This window comes from Notolepis coatsorum (genome assembly GCF_963971535.1).
Source record: "Notolepis coatsorum genome assembly, chromosome: 4".
In the NCBI taxonomy this organism is placed as follows: Eukaryota; Metazoa; Chordata; class Actinopteri; order Aulopiformes; family Paralepididae; genus Notolepis; species Notolepis coatsorum.
The window spans coordinates 68,543,431-68,565,174 of NC_140168.1; the positions used below are offsets into that span (position 1 = coordinate 68,543,431).

The window sequence follows — 21,744 nt, forward strand, 5'->3', positions numbered from 1 at the left end:
ATAGTAACAGAACGCATATCTCTGTGGCGGGTTTCGAAATGACCGTCATAATTCAACAAATGATATATATAAAGAAAATGAATAATTATAATGATTGTACAATAAAAAAAAGTAATGAACCATCTCTCTCTCTCTCTCTGGTACCTCTGTCGTTTGCGCGGCTGGTTGTTGTTCTTGATGAGTTGAGTCTTGATATGTTCTCCCAGGATGTCATCATGTTTAGCTGCCCAGTGTCTCAGTAGACTGGTGGTGAACTGGTCCTCATGATGACAGGGTCTGCTGAGAACCATCTTAACCATCTCTTCACTGGGCCTGGAAATACATATATAGATCCATCAGAATGGTTACTGAGAAACATCTTAACCACCAGTTAGAATAAATGTGTTTCCTACATGAAATGATACAGAAGGATCTCTTTAACACTTTCAGTGCCCAGCAGGGGGCGCACATTTAGTGCTTGAATGCCCACCATCCGCTTCAATGTTAACGTTAATATCGCCTAATCTATGTTTTAAATTATGGTCTAATCTGCCCGTCGCTTATCAATGACTCATTTCCAGTCAACATTGTCGAATTGTCTAAATGTGCGCCCCCTGCTGGGCACTGAAAGTGTTAAGCATGAGAAGAAAAATTGAAATAGACAAATCGACAAAGTCTTGGTCGACAAAGAAACCTGATGATTATTGGACTAAGAGAGAACAGCCCTATATACTCTACTCTCTTGTTTGAGTAGATATATTGTCTGTTTAGAGATCAATAAATGTAGGCTGTATTCACGTCAACAGCTTACTTTTCCTTGCGCAGCTGCAACAGGAGACAGGAGAGCGCCTCTGGATGTTCTAGAGAGAGAAAGAGAGAGACACAGCACATGACCTCACTACAAATACAACATGTCAATCCAATATTATCATTATAATCAGATGAAGTTTTCAGAGGAGCAATGTTTTCAAACCATTTATCTACAGTAAAGAAGGTAAGTTAGTGTTGTGTTCATTCATAGTTAAAGACAGTAGAGGTTGAGTACTTTATTATCTAAATATGATAAGTTAGAGTGTTGTGTTCATTCATAGTTAAAGACAGTAGAGGTTGAGTACTTTATTATCTAAAGATGATAAGTTAGAGTGTTGTGTTCATTCATAGTTAAAGACAGTAGAGGTTGAGTACTTTATTAATTGAAGTGTTGTGTTCATTCATAGCAATAGTTCATTATTTGAGGTGTAGTATAGGTATTATAGTGTGTATTACCTTTGTATTTGAGGTATTATAGTGTGTATTACCTTTGTATTTGAGGTATTATAGTGTGTATTACCTTTGTATTTGAGGTATTATAGTGTATTACCTTTGTATTTGAGGTGTTGTAGTATAGGTATTATAGTGTGTATTACCTTTGTATTTGAGGTGTTGTAGTATAGGTATTATAGTGTGTATTACCTTTGTATTTGAGGTGTTGTAGAATAGGTATTATGGTCTCCAGGGGGATACTGTGAGCAAGGAAGAGCTGCCAGGTACTGTACTGTTCAAACGTCTCCCAGTCCAGAGACTGAACTGAAAAACACAATACACAATGTTAAGAGTGTCTGAACTTTACGACACAATACACAAAGTTAAGAGTGTCTGAACTTTACAACACAATACACCATGTTAAGAGTGTCTGAACTGTACAACACAATGTTAAGAGTGTCTGAACTGTACAACACAATACACCATGTTAAGAGTGTCTGAACTGTACAACACAATACACCATGTTAAGAGTGTGAACTGTACAACACAATACACCATGTTAAGAGAAGTGTGTGTGTGTGTGTGTGTTGTGTAAATATATACGTGTGAGTGTAAATATGTGTGTGAATATATATGCATGTGTGTGTGAATGTGTGTGTGTATATAGGGAGGTGTAGTCTGACGTCACTTTAGTTTCCTGCGCGGTCCACCCGTATATGGATTTATCATGTAATCAAAATGTATTATCGGCTATTGTAATAATTCTGCCCCATGAACATTGGCAAGCTTTCCATTTTTGCACAAAATGAGTTCCCTTCTATCACTAAGACTAGAAGAAGTCTTTATTTGTCATGCAGTTTTAACACACACGCGAGATGGGCGACCCACAGGAACACACACACACATGCACTGAGTCGCCGATGAAATGTCTCTCTGCACTTTTCCCATCCCGTTGCCCTTCCCCCCATGGGCAGCCGGGAGCAGATAGGGCGTCAACCTGAGCCGCGCCCCGGGGACCAATCCAAGTGCTCCTGTCCATCTTCGTCAAGGACGCCATAGCGTTAGCGATCTATTGTGCATGTTTTTCCATTGGGTTTATCTTATCGGGGGGGAATCCCTTGCGAGCACGGGGAGAACATGCAAAATCCACACAGAAAGGCCTGGGAGATACCCCACCCGAGTACATGGCATCATAGAAACCTGGTCCCCAAACGGGAATTGAACCCTGGACCTTCTTGCTGTGAGGCGACAGTGTTAACCACTACACCACCGTGCCGCTGCATTATTGTTTAACCGTTTCGGGGCCAACCACGGATAAATCCGTGTTTCGAATCCAACGGTTGAGGACCAACCATGGACATTGTCCGTGGCAAGGTTGTTTTGACTTTTATTCTATTGTAATAACCTACTCGATGTCACCGAGCTGCACTGCAGATTTACCCTCCTCTTCGAATTCTGAAAAGTGCATTACCGGCCAGATCCTCTTAGGGGCGCTGTCTCGATAATGCAGTGTGCCCTGTGGCAGAACGGGGCATTTTTTTTTTTTTTACTTTCAATGGAGTTTCCAGTTAGCTGGATTCTGGATGTGCAGCCTAGTAGCTTGGAATACCTTTTGCGACGCCGAATTCACTATGCAGTAAAGGAATATATCATCAGCCAATGGACATATGGATCTACCAGATGGCGATCGATAACTGGGAAATGCTTTGGGGGATCCAACCGGCCCACGGTAATATCTTTTTCACGTAAATTACATGCTGATCAGACCTTGTTATGATAGCCATCCACCCGATCAGCGAATGAGGCTAATGCGGTTATTGGTAATCAATAATCAGAAACGACATTCCCCCCCCCTTTCATGCATTCATGGTGGACCATCATACAGATCATATGCAGTTTGAGTTTTAACTGTAGCTTCTGTATATCCGAAATGCCATTGGATTTAACGTTAGTAGCTATTAGCCCTGTATCTCGCGTTCCAGGAAATATCCCAGCCAAAATCCCTTATTCAAGACGCTATAAAATGAGAACGTATTGATGAAAAAAATATTTCTTTAAGCCATTTTGAAGGGACGGTTTATGGTCTCAATTGACAATGAGAATGGATAGATAGCAATACTATAAAGTATAGATTTAGCTCTACAAACAGCCCCACGGACTATGCAAGTCTGTTTAGAAATGCTGGCCGTCTACAGTGATTTTAGACGGATCCAAATGGCCATGAATGTGTTAAGCATTTTTGGTTGAAATACAATTATACGTAATTATTATACGATTAATTGCGAATTGTTTCATGTTGAGCTATAGATTGTGGATGAATACACACAGAAAGGTACACCATGCCAATGTTCATGCTTTATTTGTTTTAAACGAGACGATTTAGAAATGTGTACATTGGAAATACATTGCAATTTCAAGCGAGGTGGACCGGCCAGAAACAACAATGACGTAACCACTACACCTCCCTATAGGCGTGTGTGTGTATATAAGTGTGTGTACCGTAAATCCTCAAATACAGGACGGGTCTTGTATTTACCTCAGCTGCAAAGAGCACCAGGCCTTTATTAGAGAGAGGCTTATATAAGAGGCAGGCCTTAATTTCTAAAAATGACACTCATGGACATAATCCCTTCATTTTCAGACTTTTATTGCATTATTATTATTATTTTAATATGTACATTGTCTGTCTACATTTATTTAGACTAGCATTGGTATTTAAATATTGAGTGCAGTTGAGTAATTGTGGGATTAACGTAATTCACACACTGAAGTTGGAACTGTCTAAAGGTTGCGGGGTCCGCACGGACCATTTTGCGTGTTGTACCTTCTCGACTAGGGCTGCAACTAATGACTATTTTGGTAGTCGACTAATCTGTAGATAATTTTTTCGATTAGTCGACTAATCGAAAAAAAATAATGTAAAAAATATATATATATATATATATTTTTTTTTATAATTTAAAAAAAAATGTTGCACTACCTATCTTTGTGAAAGTGGCTTCTCAGCTCTGGTCCAGCTGAAGACAGAGCAGAGGAACAGATTGGACATTGAGCATGACCTCAGAGTTGCTTTGTCTACCATCACTCCAGACTTTGAGACTCTTGTCAGGACCAAACAACATCCCCAGTTATCCCATTAGTTCCCCCAAACTTACTGTCGGTCTGTTATGTTAAGCTAAGAAGTCTTCAGCTGGACCAGAGCTGAGAAGCCACTTTCACAAAGATAGGTAGTGCAGCAAAAAAATAAAAAATAATAATAATAATCTTTTTTTAAACAACTAATCGACGCAACAATTCCTCGTCGAAGATTTTTTATAATCGACGTCGTCGATTATGGCGACTAATCGTTGCAGCCCTATTCTCGACTACTATCTTGTTGATAACATGCAGGCAATAGCTTTAGCTACTAACGCTATCATCATAGCATCATGATCTGTAATGTGTCAACTGGACAACGCCAGCCTCGCCTGCCAACGCCATATAGATAGCGAACGTTAACGTTTGCAAACGAAGTCAATGTCATCCAGCTGACACCACAGATCTAGATATTATGACAACGTTAGCTAGCGCTAAAGCTAAGGCCAACCAGAGGGAAACGTTAATGTACGGTAACGGTAGTCAGTGTAGCGGGAGGCAGCACTTGATTTGCATTGGCAAGAGTTTCTCATTCTATATCAATGCACGATTATTTTTTTTAAATACCGTAGTTTTCGCACTATAAGCCGCACCCGACTATAAGCCGCAGCAGCTAAATTGAATGATGTGTACATATATAAACCGCACTGGACTATAAGCCGCATGTGTTTTAATGTTTAATTACCATATGTAAGGAGTGGAGCCTGCGGCTTAATTTGACTCAACACGGGAAACCTCACCCGGCCCGGACACAGAAAGGATTGACAGATTGATTGCTCTTTCTCGATTCTGTGAGTGGTGGTGCATGGCCGTTCTTATATTGAGCTTTAAGTTCCCACCTCTACAGAGAATGACTCCCATTGGGACACAATACTGTCGGACAAATAACATTAACTCATTTACAAGTTGTATTAAGTTTAGCAAATAAGGGAACAGATGAATAACATTTCAATGCAGTAAAAAAAAGCAATATTTCGATTTTCGGGTTTTGTCCACATATAAGCTGCACCGTTATATAAGCCGCAGGGTCGAAAAATGGGGAAAAAAGCCGCGGCTTATAGTCCGAAAATTACGGTACCTTTTTTTGCGACCTTATTGGAGACCGGCCTGTATTTGTCTGCATGCATCAAACCCCTGTCCATTATAAGAGGCCCGTCCTTTATTCGAGTACTCTCCACTATTAGAGGATTTACGGTATGTGTATAAATGTGTGTGTGTGTATATACCGGTACATGTGTGTGTATATATATATACATATATATACATGTTTGTATATATATATATATATATATATATATATATATACAGTACCAGTCAACAGTTTGGACACACTTTCTCATTGAAATTGTGTATATAGACCTGTTCGCTGTATACAAACATACCGTGTTCGAGCCAATCAGCAATACCAACTGAGTCACGTGACTAAGTTGCCCCGGACCTGTGCAAGCTGCTGTGCTAAAAAAGTATGACGGGAATCTATGGAGAAACCATGACACTCCCCTGACTAAAAGTTGTTTAAAACGAAAACGGCTGGATGTCATTTAGCCAAGTCAGCATGGCTGTGAGTCTTTCACCTTTTACATATCTAGCTTTGGCATGGATTGATTGTTTAGATCGCTAGCATGCTAACAAATACAAATATATTGTAGTCTACCCCGTTGTTCTGACCTGGATTATGTTCCTTTGGCCCCCTTGATGCACACACACACTGAGTCTGATGTGGACAGCGAACAGGTCTATATATATATATATATATATATATTAGAGGTGGGCATAGATAATTTTTTTTAATCTAGATTAATCTATCTGCAATCCTGGATTTAATCTAGATTAAAATGGCTCAAAAAAAAAAAAAAAAACCTGCCGAAGTCATTCAAAATATGTGTGTTCTACCCAAATAATGACCAGAAGTAAGTCCTTACTTTTTCTTTCCTCCTTATGTTTCTCAGGCCAGGTGGCCCATTACACCATGAGCCCATCTCCCGTTTCCAAAATGCATTACAGACTGTTTGAAAAAGCTGTTTTGCTATGATAATTGGTAATGAAATATCAAAATAATGTTTAATAAGTTGTTTTATTCAGAAGTTAACACAAATAAATAATATTACCAGTACAGTACAGTATCTAGCACACTCTCAGGAGCAAAACGGAAAGAATCATTTCAAACTTGAACTATGTGACATGGCTTGAATCAACTGCTCCAGTGGAGTTGCTCAGTGGCCAATGGTGTCAACTGTGGTTGTACTGGGCAAAGGTGTGAATGGAACTGTGTGAATGTGAAGCAGGGCGTTCCTGAAAAAGAGCATCTGTGCTCAGCGAACCTACCCTCTGTAAATAATTTTTTTTTTTAGATTAATGCGTTAATTATATTATCGCGCGATACTACTATAGCGTTAACGCAGCACGTTAACGCCGTTAGCGGCCCAGCTCTAATATATATATATATATATATATATATATATATATATATATATACACACACACACATATATATATGAGTGTATATGTGTGTGTGAATATATGTATATATATATATATATAATGTGTGTGTATATATGTATATATGTGTGTGTGTGTGTGTGTGTGTGTGTGTTTCTCTCACTGAGGATGTTGAGAACTGAGTCTTTTCTAAACATCACCAGGTTCCCCATCATCACATGACACATTAACTCCTGGAGCTGAGAGAGACAGAGAGAGAGAGAGAGAGACAGAGAAAGAGAAAGAGAAAGAGAAAGAGAGAGAGAGAGAGAGAGAGAGAGTGGGAGGAAGAGATAGATAATTATCTCAAGATAAATCTATTCATTAAGTCATCATTAGTCAGAAACACAAAAAATAAACCAGACATATATTATCAGTAGGGTTGGGTACCGTTCACATTTAAACAGATACGGTACCTTTTTTCTGTACTTTAGTACTTTATTATTTCTAGGGATGTCCCGATCACATTTTTTTGCTCCCGATCCGATCCCCATCATGTGATTTTGAGTATCTACCAATACCGATCTTTCCCGATCTGATCAAAAAAATATATAAAAAAAATATATATATATATATATATATATATATATTTTTTTTTTCTCCCATCCCAATTTCTCACATTACATTCACCCTGAATATTGACGTTATCCAGGTGAAAAGTCATTCAAGCGAGGCATTGCAACCGGAGTAATCTTCTTCAAAATTCTTCTGCTCTGTGACAATAAATAAATGAATGATGATATGCAATTTAAAACCAAAACTAAGGCCCCAGTATGAGTTTAAGACGTGAACATGGTCATGTTTGTTGAATAAAAAAAAAAGTTTTATTTTTTTAATATTTTATTTTTATTTATTTTTTGATCCCGATCTTCTGAAAATCACGTGATCGGCCCCCGATCCCGATCACGTGATCGGATCGGGACATCCCTAGTTATTTCAGTTGTAAAACTAAACTAAAGTCTAAACTTCTCAATTTCAACATTGTTATCACACCACACAAACTAAAACCCCTCCCTACCTCCCTCTCTCAAACTCTCATCCCACCTCATCTGGTCTTTCCAAAGTCATTCTTTTCAGATGTGACACACACACACACAGAGAAAGGGAGAATGGCTTATAGCAGACTTAATGATTTTAGAATATTTCAGCTAATGAAGTTAAATGTTTACCGTAAATCCTCTAATAGTGGAGGGTACTCGAATAAAGGACGGGCCTCTTATATAAGCCGGGGGTTTGATACAGGGAAACAAATACAGGCCGGCTTCCAATATAAGGTCGCAAAAAAAAGTTTATTTAAAATTTTTCGTGCCGTGATATAAAATGAGATAAACTCTTGCCAATGCAAATTAAGTACTGCCTCCCGCTACGCTGACTACATTAACTTTCCCCTCGCGTTAGCATTAGCTTTAGCGTTAGCTAACGTTGTCATATCTAGATCTGTGGTGTCAGCTGGATGACGTTGGCTTTGTTTTGCAAACGTTAACGTTCGCTATCTATATGGCGTTGGCAGGCGGGGCTGGCGTTGTCCAGTTGGCATTACAGATCATGATGGCTATGATAGCGTTAGCTAAAGCTACTGCATGTTACTGTATCAATGCAACTCGATTCGACTGAGGAAGTCGAGAAGGTACCACACGCTAAATCGTCCCCGGACCCCGCAACCAGTTCCAACTTCAGTGTGTGAATTACGTTAATCCACCACAGTTTCACCCTGACAAAGCAAATACTCATGTGATCTGTATATGTTTATGTTTAAATAAAATCAATCAATCAATCAATCACAATTACAATTGGCCAGTTTGTGAAATTAAGGCCTGCCTCTTATATAAGCCTCTCTCTAATAAAGGCCTGGTGCTCTTTGCAGCCGAGGTAAATACAAGACCCGTCCTATATTTGAGGATTTATGGTATTAACATCAACTATCCAGTTTTTTTTATAGTGTAACGTTTGGCTACTTGAGAGAGAGATAGAGAGAGGGAGGGAGAGAGACGGGCTCAGCTCCCATTTCCTCACAATTGGAACTCTATGAAAACAAAACTGATTTCTCCGCTGTGCCTGTGAGCTGGAGGGTTAGTTTAGCTTAGCGGCCAATGTTAGTTAAGGTTTTACTGCGACGTGGATATACAGGAATGGCGAGGATGCTGCAAAGCATGTTAGACGCATTGGACCTGTTGCTCGCAGTTTTCATGGCACATAGAAACAGTGAGAGGAGTTGTCACAGAGCTGTAGAACGCAGGGCTGAAGAGCTAGATGTCATAGCTTCTAAAGTTGAAGGTGCATTGTGGTTCTGTGTCTATTATGAAATGACAATTGCGAGTCATTGAAGGTCCGTCCTGGTCTGTGTCTATTATGAAAGGTAACGAAATGTGGTATGGATTGATCTAACGTGAATCGGATGTTAGTTACGTCGGTACTACCATGTTCCGATTCACGTTAGATCAATCCATGCCACATTTCGGTACCTTTCATAATAGACACAGACCACCACGGACAGAGTATTATCAGTTAGTTACCTGTGTGGAGTCAACAGTATGATTAGTCAGAAACTACAGGTCAAACAATAAACCAGATATACAGGTTCTAGTTACCTGTGTGGAGTCAACAGTATGATAGTTCTAGTTACCTGTGTGGAGTCAATAACCGCTACAATCATGTTGAGAAGCTCTCCACTCCGTAGCGTCTCATCTGGAAACTACACGTTGACAGAGAAAAACACAAGAAAAAAGGTAACTTAGGGAACCCGCTCTACATCTGTGTCGTTCACATTCTATGCTCTACAAATGAGACCGTAGCCTTGTATGGATCTCATGGCACTGGTTGTACCTGAGCAGAAGAGCTCTCATGGGGAGCTGTTTCATACATCTCTGTTGGGAGCGTTTTCTCTTGTTCAGCTCGACTCTGTGATTTCGCTGAAAAGGTCCCATAGTGCAGCTTTAAACCTCATTTGGTTGAAAGAGCGCACGTTTTCTGGGTTCACGGTCTACGGAGCAGCCCCATATTCTACATCCCAATGACATCACAGATTAGAGGGTTCTCTCTCCGATTTCTAGCTTTGGGATTGAGTAGTGTGAGTTTAAAAGAGTTTTACTGACTGAACTGTCCTGGGCACAGGAGGAACACATGTGATGCATTTTTTTTTATTAATATATGTATATATTATACCTCAGAGTATATAGAAGGAGTGAGGTAACAGAGTGTATATTATACCTCAGAGTATATAGAAGGAGTGAGGTAACAGAGTGTATATTATACCTCAGAGTATATAGGAGTGAGGTAACAGAGTGTATATTATACCTCCGAGTATATAGAAGGAGTGAGGTAAGAGTGTATATTATACCGGCTCAGAGTATATAAAAGGAGTGCGGTAACAGAGTGTATATTATACCTCAGAGTATATAGAAGGAGTGAGGTAACAGAGTGTATATTATACCTCAGAGTATATAGAAGGAGTGAGGTAACAGAGCAGTCGGACGTCGTCTTCCTGACAAGCCTTCATGTCCATCATTAAACAGGTGTGCAGGTCTCCTAACGCTGTGGCCTGAGCAAACGACTCGTACAGACTCATCTTACCCATCGCTGCTTTACTGCAGAGAGAGAGAGAGAAAGAGAAAGAGAAAGAGAGAGAGAGAGAAAGAGAGAGAGGAGAGAGAGAGAGAGAGAGAGAGAGAGAGAGAGAGAGAGAGAGAGAGAGAGAGAGAGAGAGAGAGAGAGAGAGAGACTGGTAAGTGAGGGTGATTGGCAGAATATTCAGTGCAGTCCGTAAATCCAGTGTCCAGTGAAATATTTGTTGTTGTTCTGTCTCTGTACTCAAGCACATTGGATGAAATACTGACCAAACAGTATGGCTCTGTGATTGGTATATCTCACCTGGCTTTAAGGTAGTACAGTAGATAGTATATTTAAGGTAGTACAGTATCTCACCTGGCTTTAAGGTAATACAGTAGATAGTATCTTTAAGGTAGTACAGTATCTCACATGGCTTTGAGGTAGTACAGTAGATGGTATATTTAACACATTCAGTGCCATTCACTGATTTACACGTTTCTGGATCGTTTAAAAAAAAAAAAAATCAATTTGAATACCCTATTCCATCAAGGGAGCCTGGTGTTATCATAGGGAATGAGTCTGAGATCGCAAAAGTCCAATATCGCCGCCTGGTAGGATGCAGCCGGTATTGCACATCCTTTGAAACGCTGTGTCTTGGGCTGTGTGTCGATTATATATGTCCGGGCAGACTTTTCTTTGTCGGACAAGTGTAGCGTTTATAACGCTCGGATTGAGGAGAAACAATTACTCCCGATCCGTGTTCTGTGGTGGATTATGTTGGTGAAACGATGGACATACTTGGATACTTACAATACTTGGAGTACATCCTAGTCAAGGTAAGGGCTATATAGTATCAATCTTGCGTTGATCGAAGAATGTTTTCATTGCAATCCGAGCGCATGTGTGTAACGCTAGTCCATAACGTATTCCGTTGGTGACGATCAAAGCATCAAAAAACGACCCCCCCTTCATGCATTCATGATGGAACATAATAGCCATCATATGCATTTGATTTTTTTTATTGTGGCGTGTGTAGGGACAAAACGCCAATGCATTTGGTATAATACACGTTGAGGCTTATAACCAGCCTCTCAGGAATTGGCCCGGATCATTCCGAAATAACACTCATATTCACCACGGTATAAAACGGGAATGTATGGATGTAAAAAAAATAATTTTTTGCATCTTGACCGGAATAAACTCAGTGTCAAATGACTATAGTATTGTATCCATAGCTATAATATAGAATATAGTTATAGCTCTACAAACAAGGTGACGGACTCCAATAGTTTAATGGGTGGCATCGCATAGCCGTCGCCCAGAAGAGGCGTGGCACAGAATGTGGTAAGGTAGTACAGTATCTCACCTGGCTTTAAGGTAGTACAGTAGATTGTATTTTTTAAGGTAGTACAGTAGATAGCCCAGTGTCTCACCTGGCTTTAAGGTAGTACAGTAGATTATATATTTAAGATAGTACAGTAGATGGTATCTTTAGGATAGTACAGTAGATGGTATCTTTAAGGTAGTACAGTAGACAGTATATTTAAGGTAGTACTGTACAGTAGATAGTCCAGTGTCTCACCTGGCTTTAAGGTAGTACAGTAGATGGTATCCTATTTTGGGCTGTTTTTGGTAGAGCTCTGCCAACATCTCCAGCAGAACAGAGAAGCCACTGTTGTCTTCCTGCATTGTGCACAGGTTCCTAAACACCAGACACACCGGCTTACATACTGACTCATCCAGAGACCTGTAGAGGACAGACAGACAGGTTCAATTAACACCAGACACATCATCTCCAGAGACCTGTAGAGGACAGACAGGTTAGAATAACACCAGACACACTGACTCCAGAGACCTGTAGAGGACAGACAGGTTAGATTAACACCAGACACACTGACCCCAGAGACCTGTAGAGGACAGACAGGTTAGAATAACACCAGACACACTGACTCCAGAGACCTGTAGAGGACAGACCGGTTAGAATAACACCAGACACACTGACTCCAGAGACCTGTAGAGGACAGACAGGTTCAATTAACACCAGACACACTGACTCCAGAGACCTGTAGAGGACAGACAGGTTAGATTAACACCAGACACACTGACTCCAGAGTAGGGCTGGGCGATATGGCTTCTAAATGATATCGCGAAATGTTTTGGCCATATCACGATACACGATATATATCGCGATATTTTGACATTTCCTCTAAAGCACTTAAAAATGCTTGATTTAACCCTTTGATGCATACAGTCACGCCAATATGATGATTATAATAAGTCCCTGCAAAATATTTTGCATTATTAAACCATGAAGATGCTTTAAAAAATAATTAAATGAAAATGTACTAAGAGTAGTCTACTGACACACTAATAAAAAAAATTATTTACATCTAAGACAATTTATATAAAAACTATTGGGTGCCTAAGACTTTTGCACAGTACTGTGTTTTCTATCCACTTTAGCCAAACACACACACACACACACACATATATATATATATATACACTACTGTGAGAAAATAATAATCACACACAAAGGGATAATGGCTTATATATTATATCATCAATTATATCATATAGCATATATCATATAGCATCCCCTTAACAATTGTGTGTATTGAGCTGTACTGTATTGTACCCATTCTGCAATCTGTTAATAAACTTTTCAATCAATCAATCAATCAATCAATCAATGTAGCACAGTCACTGCATGGTCTCACTGATGTGGGCACTATCTGGCTGCATGTTAGCCTAGCTTAGCACAATGAATGGAAGCGGACAGTAGGGCTGACCTTCGAATTTTTTTTGGCAATAATTAAAGATGTAGTTTATGCGTTCGCAAATATGAGAGCGCTATCATTGAAGTGGGTGTTGGCACGCAACAGGGTTCCGGGGCACCGGACCCTTGGCACTCAAAGTGTTAATGTAATGTGTAAATATGAGTATCAATGCATCCCTCTATTATATCCACAGAAAGACTATAGTAACAGACCCTGGGATCATATGAGATACTCAGAACTATTTAGTATAATGTTGATCATTGATCCAGGTCATTACATAAGATTCAGATCAATCTGAGAGTTGAATAATGTAAATCTCTGTACAGGACAGGTCACAGAGGGGTTAGATGTTGTGTGTCAGTTTGTGTGCAAACTCTTTACCAACGCCAGTTTACTTTGCTCCAACGTTGTCATGGCAATGAAATTACCTACCTGGGTTCCATCCTAGAGGCTAATCTTTCCTGTGACAAAATGGCATCCAATGTAATAAAAAAAGTCAATCAACGAACTCGATTCTTGTACCGGATCTCCTCCCTGGTAAACAAGAATACCCTGAAGACTCTGGCAGGAGCACTCATTCAAGGGTACTACGACTATGCTTGCACCTCATGGTACCAAAGCACCTCAAAGGCACTAAAAACCAAATTACAAACATCTCAAAACAAACTAGTCAGACTACTGCTTGACCTGACTCCTAGAACCCACCTCACCCCTGCACACTTTGCCAACCTAGGATGGCTTAGAGTAGACGACAGAGTACAGCAACTTGCAATGGGCCTGGTCTACAAGATACACTACACGACCAAGGTACCCATGTACATGTCAAAATACTTCCCAAAGGTCAGTGAATACCACGATCACAACACCAGAGGGAGCTCCACAAATCATGTAAAACCCAGATTCGGCTCAAACAAGGGACTAAACACGTTTCGCAATTATGCCACAACAATGTGGAACGCCCTACCCAAAGCTGTAAAGGAATGTGAATCACTACCCACCTTCAAAAACACTCTCAAAGAACACCTACGGGAGACTGCAATTCAAAACTGGCACCTACAAATGTCCTAACCCAGTTGTACAATAAAGACTAGGGGTGGGAATCACCAGTTTCATCATGATACGATACGATATCGATTCTTTGGACAACGATACGATATTTGCCGATATCACAAAGTCTCTCACGATACAATACGATACGATTAGATTCAGGTGCCTGCGATTGATATGAGATGATATCATATGCCCATTTAACACAATCAGTAACATTTAGATCAACAAAAAAAAGGTAATGAAAATATCATTTGACATTTGTATTTTTGAGCTCTTCCAGACATTTAAAGGAAAATCAATCTATTGTTTTTAATACAAATAGACCTCCTGTTCACTGTAAAGTGCCACGTTTTTATATATTGAGCTTTAAACTTTAAGCTACATTTTTTGGAACTCAAAACTCACAACCTCCCTCTCCCAAACCGTTCCTACAACAATTTGTTGATGTTGCATGATCATGTATAGGCCTACATTTATTATGTATTATATTGTTTATGTTTAAATAACATTTAAACATCAAACTCCTCTGACCTCATCTGGTCTTTCCAAAGACTCACGCGCACACACATACACACAGAAAGGGAGAATGCTATGCTGTAACATCTACACACACGGAGCTACTGCTGTTGTTCTTGGGCGGATATGAGACTCGCCACAGGATTTTCAAAATAAGAGTATCGATATGAATCGATCTTATTACATCGCATCGATCCGATTCGATTGTTGATAATTACATCGATGTATCGATCTGGATCGATGTATCGTCCCACCCCTAATAAAGACCAAGCATGGCTTTGTCAGTATTCCAATGTACCCAACCCCGCCCCCCCCCCCCCCCCCCCACCTCCAATGTACAGCCCCACCCAACCCCACCCCACCTACCCAACCTCCTCCAATGTACAGTTTCTATGTCAAATGTAGGTCAGTATTCCAATGTACAGTGTCCCCCCCCCTACCCAACCCCCCCCCCACCTCCAATGTACAGCCCCACCCCACCTACCCAACCTCCCCCAATGCACAGTTTCTATGTCAAATGTGTATACACTCTTTTTCTGGATTTTTTAGTATCACAAACAGTACTGTATTTGAAAATCTGGTATGTCATAAATGTATAGATGTAGCAGTACTGTCTATCAGTATGTCGTGTGTGTCATATGATGAATTGAAAATGGAGGACCCTGATGGAAACAAGACGAAAGTCTTTCTCAGGTCTGCATCCTCTTAACAATTGTATGTATTGAGCTGTACTGTACTGTACCCATTCTGCAATCTGTTAATAAACTTTTCAATCAATCAATCAATCAATCAATGTAGCACAGTCACTGCATGGTCTCACTGATGTGGGCACTATCTGGCTGCATGTTAGCCTAGCTTAGCACAATGAATGGAAGCGGACAGTAGGGCTGACCTTCGAATTTTTTTTGGCAATCGAAGCTTCGGGGCCGAGCTTCGATTTTAATTCGAAGCTTCGAATTAAAAAAAAATTAATACATTTTTTTTTATATAATTTTTTTTTTTTATATATATAATTTTTTTTAATCTTATGTTGTGGGACTTGTACAGCACTTTGGTAAACTTTGTTGTTTTTAAATGTGCTCTATAAATAAAGTGGATTGGATTAATGAATTAAGTAGCCCCTTTCGTGACTGTGACGCAGCCAACACGGCTGTGTGATTTAATTGAAGGTGGATCGCTGTTGTCGTTTGAACAACTTCAGATTTCATGGGAACTACCAATCCCCCAAATCAAGAATGTTTAAGATGAATGAAGTAAGATTTTGATTATTTGAAATATGGCCTGTGTAGACTAAACTATGCACAGAATTATGTCAGTCTACAAGGTCCGGCAATGTAGATCTTGTAGACTCCACTACAGACCAATTATCATACCAATTAAGGGCTACTTCCACAAAAAAACAAAGAACTCACCAAAACATCTCAGTAGCACCTTATCTAAATGTTCTATTGCATATATGGAGATTCATATTTATTTATGTATTGCATGCATTTCTACATTTTATTTCCTATTTTGTTTATTCATCCCAGTATCTTTCTTTCTTACGTGTGGAATTCTACAAGGCATTTACATTCACATTTACATTTAGTCAGTTAGCTGACGCTTTTATCCAAAGCGACTTACAAGTTCTGTACGACAGGTCATCAGGAAGGATACAACTCTATCAGCTGAGTAACAATATTCATCAAAGTGTTGCGTGTTACAGTGTAGGTTAGTTTATTAGGACAAGTGCATGACAGTAAGGTTAGTTAGGGTTAGATTTTCTTTATTTAATTTTTAAAATTTTATTTCAGATAATGGTTGAAGAAGTGCGTCTTTAGTCGACGGCGAAAGATTGGACGTGATTCGGCTGTCCTAACTGGGGTGGGTAGTTCATTCCACCATTGTGGGGCAAGGACTGAGAATAGGCGTGTAGGTGGTGTATATGTGTTTGAGGATGATATCCTTCAAACAGGCAATAGTGATGATATAATTTGGGCAGTGCTGAGCTGGGTTACTTTCCTCCAGTGTATTTGTCCCCCGGCCCCACCCAATGGCCCCATGCACACACACCGAAGTAAAAAATAAATAAAAATTTGAAAAAAAAATTGATTTTTTTTTCTTTTTCCGAAGCTTGTGCCATCGAACGAAGCTTCGAAGTATTTAAGACAGCCCTAGCGGACAGTGACGGGTAGCCTAGGCATTGTCCAACTAACACCTCTCCCGAAGGCTACCAGTCACTGTCCGCTTCCATTCATTGTGCTAAGCTAGGCTAAGGTGCAGCCAGATAGCTTTCGACTCAATGCACATAGAGGAAACTGGTAGCTATCTTCTTAAGTTCTTGACTCTCTCTGGAGAAGAGATTTGTCAGACAATAATCGTCATTACAAAATATCATGATCGCAGCAGCCCTAATACAGACTAGACTGTAAGTCAGACAGATAGACAGCCAGACAGCCAGCCAGCCAGTCAGACAACCAGCCAGACATCAAACAGACAGACAGCCAGTCAGCCAGTAACGTACTCTTCAGTGATCTCATCAGGCAGAACGTCTCCTCTGAAGTGACCTTTAAACAGCTCAGCCAGACAGGAGGCCAGTGTCGACATCTGCTCCGAGTCAAAGTCCTCCTGTTGAACGAGACAACACAGTTCAATAATAACACTAGCTGCTACTAACCATTAGTCATTGATAGATGCAGCGATTATTTCATCGATTAATCGATGGATCCAAACTAGTCATTTTCATCCGAAAAAGACAATTGAAGCTAAAAGACATTAACCTGTTATTTTCCGAAGATTTGCCTAAAAGTACATACCCAAGTAAATGGAAGATTGCTCCACTTCTACAAGGTCCTGCCCATTTGCATGTTATTGGTAAGTAAATTATAATGAACCAAAGGACTAAATAATTATTATAATTTTTTTTGTATCTTTGACTGTGAACACCACCATGCTAACATTGACCAAACGCAGAAAGATGCCACTGAGCTCATTCAGCACCTTCTTGAGATCAAGTGTAATAAAAAGCTAAGCAAATGAACAAAGGGCACATCCTTTACAGGGTTTTTTGTAGATACAGTACTGAATTTTGCCATCCGGACATATGCAATAGGAAATATGAATATAGAATATTAGGCCTTATTATGATTAAGTGATACGTCTATGGAACGGCACAGATTTCCTCTTTCCAATGGATTTAGTACCACCAGGCGGTCGATAGAGGGCAAGACTGAGAATTAAATCTACTGTAAGTACAGTTACTTTTGTATAATGGCGACAACTGCATCAAAAATCACCGGATTGAGACACGTTTTTTTCTAGATGTTCACAGAAAGGTAAAGAAACAATATACCGTAATTTTCTGACTATAAGCAGCGCCTTTTCCCCCCATTTTTCGACCCTGCGGCTTATATAATCTATGGATTTTTACAGCTAACGGCCACTAGGGGACCTCCTAAATCTATGGATCTATTTAGCTTAGGCTACATAGTAGGCTAATGACAGCCTATTCTAGTCTAGCAGGTGCTGGTATAGATGTATAATATATGACATATTTTGCCTAGATATCTAGGCAAAAAATGTCATAGATGACTGAAAATCAACATTACTAGTCTATACCAGCACCTGCTAGACTAGAATAAACTGTCATTAGCCTACTATGTAGCCTAAGCTACTGATTATACATGCACAACACTGTGCAATATTACACTTACTGTAGACTTCTGTATATTTGTACTGTATTCCTTTTACTGTATATTTAATTCTATCTTATCATTCTCACAACACAACACCCCCTCTAATGCCCCTCTAATGGAACATTCCAGTGGATGTGCGTTGCGTCACACTCTGTGGCCAATCTGCGCATGTGCATGGGGAATCGATGCTTAAAAAACGGTATTTTTCGCTGCCAATTTAGTTCTGATCGATTAGGAATGTCTCACGCCGTGTTCAGGAGACTCAGGTGCATACAAGTCTATTCGATCATGTCTCTAGCACCCCCACAGCCGTAGCGGCAATCACTTAATGTCAAGGCTCTCATCCACATTCATTCATTTGACCCCCCCGCAATCTCCTCCCCGATTTCAGAATCCAGGAAGTGTTGCGGTGGTCTTTTGCTGAGCGGCCATCTTGGTTTTCACAGACATTCATTCACTCGCCTCGAGTCGAGACGTTCATTCACTTATTCACGTGAGATGTTTACTTCACTGTTATTGTTGATATATATTATATAGATATAGATATATATATATATATATATATTTGTTACTAGTGTTGTTATTTGTTATTTGAGCGCACCGTTAAAGTTTGAAAATTGAAAAGTTTGTGTCTGAAACGCTATGTGATACAGTACAGTTTGTTGAAATGTTAATAAATGGGAGCTTCCTCAAACAGCCATCTCTTTCCCGACAATCCCCTCTGTGCACAAACTAGGGATGTCCCGATGCGATCACGTGATCGGGGCCGATCATGTGATTTTCCGAAGATTGGGATCGGCAAAAAAAAAAAAAAAAAAAAAAAATCAGCTATTTTTTTTTTCGATTTTTTTATTTATTCAACAAACATGACCATGTTCACGTCTTAAACTCATACTGAGGCCTTCGTTTTGGTTTTAAATTGCATATCATCATTCATTTATTTATTGTCACACAGAGCAGAAGAATTTTGCCAAAACAAACCAATAGTATCCAGCTGCAGAACGGCAGACCAGCCAAACTCTCAGACCCAAATTAAAAAAAAAAAAATTTTATTTTTTTTATCCCAATTTCTCACATTACATTCACCCTGAATGTTGACGTTATCCAGGTGAAAAGTTAACTTCATTCAAGCGAGGCATTGCAATCCTTGACATAAATCATTTGATGTATAATTAAATCAAAGGAAATGTGTTTGGGTCTGAGAGTGTGGCTAGTCTGCCGTTCTGCAGCTGGATAATATTGGTTTGTTTTGGCAAAATTCTTCTGCTCTGTGTGACAATAAATAAATGAATGATATGCAATTTAAAAGCAAAACTAAGGCCTCAGTATGAGTTTAAGACGTGAACATGGTCATGTTTGTTGAAAAAAATTTAAAATAAAAAAAGTTAAATTTCTTTTTACTTTTTTTTTATCGGATCGGGAAAGATCGGTATCGGTAGATACTCAAAATCACATGATCAGGATCGGATCGGGAGCAAAAAAACGTGATCGGGACATCCCTAGCACGAACCCTTACATATGGTAATTAAACATTAAAACACCTGCGGCTTATAGTCCAGTGCGGCTTATATATGTACACATCATTCAATTTAGCTGCTGCGGCTTATATTCAGGTGCGCCTTATAGTCCGAAAATTACGGTATGTTGTATTTTATGGCAATAATGTTGAGGTTTGTTCAACCCTTGAGATATAAACACGATATTACAGTCAATGCTTGTAAGAAAAAAAGATTTGTTGTGTGAGCTGGGTAGTGTAGTTTTATGAAATGTAGTGCTTCCTGTTCTACCGTCTAAATCATCTGCTTTCCGGTGCAATGCGCTGAGATTTTTTTTAAGCTCATATTTCACTAAGAAAAAAACTATTTCATATTTTAAAATCATTGCTAAACAAACAGTGCTGGTCTTTACTCTTGGCTACATTGGAAAAAGAAACACAACATCATGTTGTCTAAAACATGATTGCTTAGTCCTCTGTTCCACTGTGTATGTGTGTTTTCGTGTTCAACGTAAAATTATCGTGCAACCTTATACACTGTACTTAACTAAATAACTTATTTGGAATTTAGCCTTGTGTTTGCAATTTTTTTCAAATTATGTCTTTTGTTGCAGGAAATTACAGCAAATGGTTCTTTATTGCAGTTTCCCCCCTCCCAGATGGGGGGCAAACAAGCACCATCTTGTTTGAAAATCCTGAGGAAAGCCCTGCAATGATTCTTCTTCTTTTGAATTTCCGTCAGACAAGATGCTTTGGAACATTTAACTGCCACCAATTAAACGTTTCAATGTATCGATGCAGTAGGGCTGTCTTAAATACGTCGAAGCTTCGATGGGCATAGGATTCGAATATGAAAATAAAATTCGATTATACAATTTTTTATTTTTTTTTAAATCAACTCTGCCTCTCTTTGTTAACCCTTTAATCGCCAAGGACGCCGTAACACGTCATTGCTCGCCATGCTTAACACTTTGATCGCCATGGTTAAATTCATAATTTACCATCCCTAGCCAGCTCTATTTGTCTATGGAGAAGTTCCCCTTCTTTGCAGGGCTATAACTTTTTAAATTCTATTGCTAAATTGACATTATTATGGCCCATTCAATGTCCTATATGTATTGTTCAGGGTGTATCAATGTTATACTTTTTCATTCACATATTCATACTAAAAGTATAAGTATGTTTTTATCGTTTTCTGCAGCTTTCTCCAGAACTTGATTTATAGCCCCAAATGCACTATATTGATGATCAAATACAGTTTGGTAGCGATCGGTGCCAGATGAAAAATTTCAACTGGAGGTACTTCTAGAAGTTACTACGTATCATCTGATATTGACCGGATGGGCGAGGGGGCGTTTATAATTCCGTGGGCAACGTTATACCATTCATCTAGTGTGGGTCATATGATCATCAGATCAGTTAGTATAGAAGACGTTAGAAAATAACGTTGAAACTCGCCGTTGGACGATCAGCTTGGAGTAGACAGTTTTCGATTATGGGATGTTGATCCTGATGAACCATTTCCAGGTTGTATAATACTATATACGTCCAAATAACGTTGTTTATTGAGTTAGGGCGAGCGATTGATTATCCAGTGTGTTGAGATAGAGTCCTGCTAATGATCGCGAGTGCCCGGACGAAATATGGATGAGCACTTCCTGTTTGACGAGTCACTTCCTGTTGGCGATCTGCCGATCGGCCACCAGATGGCGCTCTTGAACCGCTAGAGAGTTGAGTGGAGATCAGCAGTATATCTCAGGACCCCAGAGGAGAAATATGATTTCGATCACAGATTTTTGAAATATTGACATCAAAGACGAGTTACGGCGTCTTCGGCAGAATGAGCATG

The 21,744-nt window shown here is 39.6% G+C and overlaps 1 protein-coding gene across 1 annotated transcript in view; it reads right to left on the reverse strand.

The window, feature by feature from the left end:
• ints3 (integrator complex subunit 3) overlaps window positions 1-21,744 on the reverse strand; it is a 120,786-nt gene that overhangs the window by 24,139 nt on the left and 74,903 nt on the right. Inside the window, exons 18-25 of the mRNA XM_084312721.1 lie at window positions 17,230-17,333; window positions 11,963-12,127; window positions 10,265-10,418; window positions 9,458-9,526; window positions 6,959-7,034; window positions 1,432-1,545; window positions 791-839; window positions 145-312 (exon numbers count right to left, since the gene is read on the reverse strand). Of these exons, the coding sequence (XP_084168847.1) occupies window positions 145-312; window positions 791-839; window positions 1,432-1,545; window positions 6,959-7,034; window positions 9,458-9,526; window positions 10,265-10,418; window positions 11,963-12,127; window positions 17,230-17,333 (899 nt within the window). The remainder of the gene's footprint in view (window positions 1-144; window positions 313-790; window positions 840-1,431; window positions 1,546-6,958; window positions 7,035-9,457; window positions 9,527-10,264; window positions 10,419-11,962; window positions 12,128-17,229; window positions 17,334-21,744) is intronic.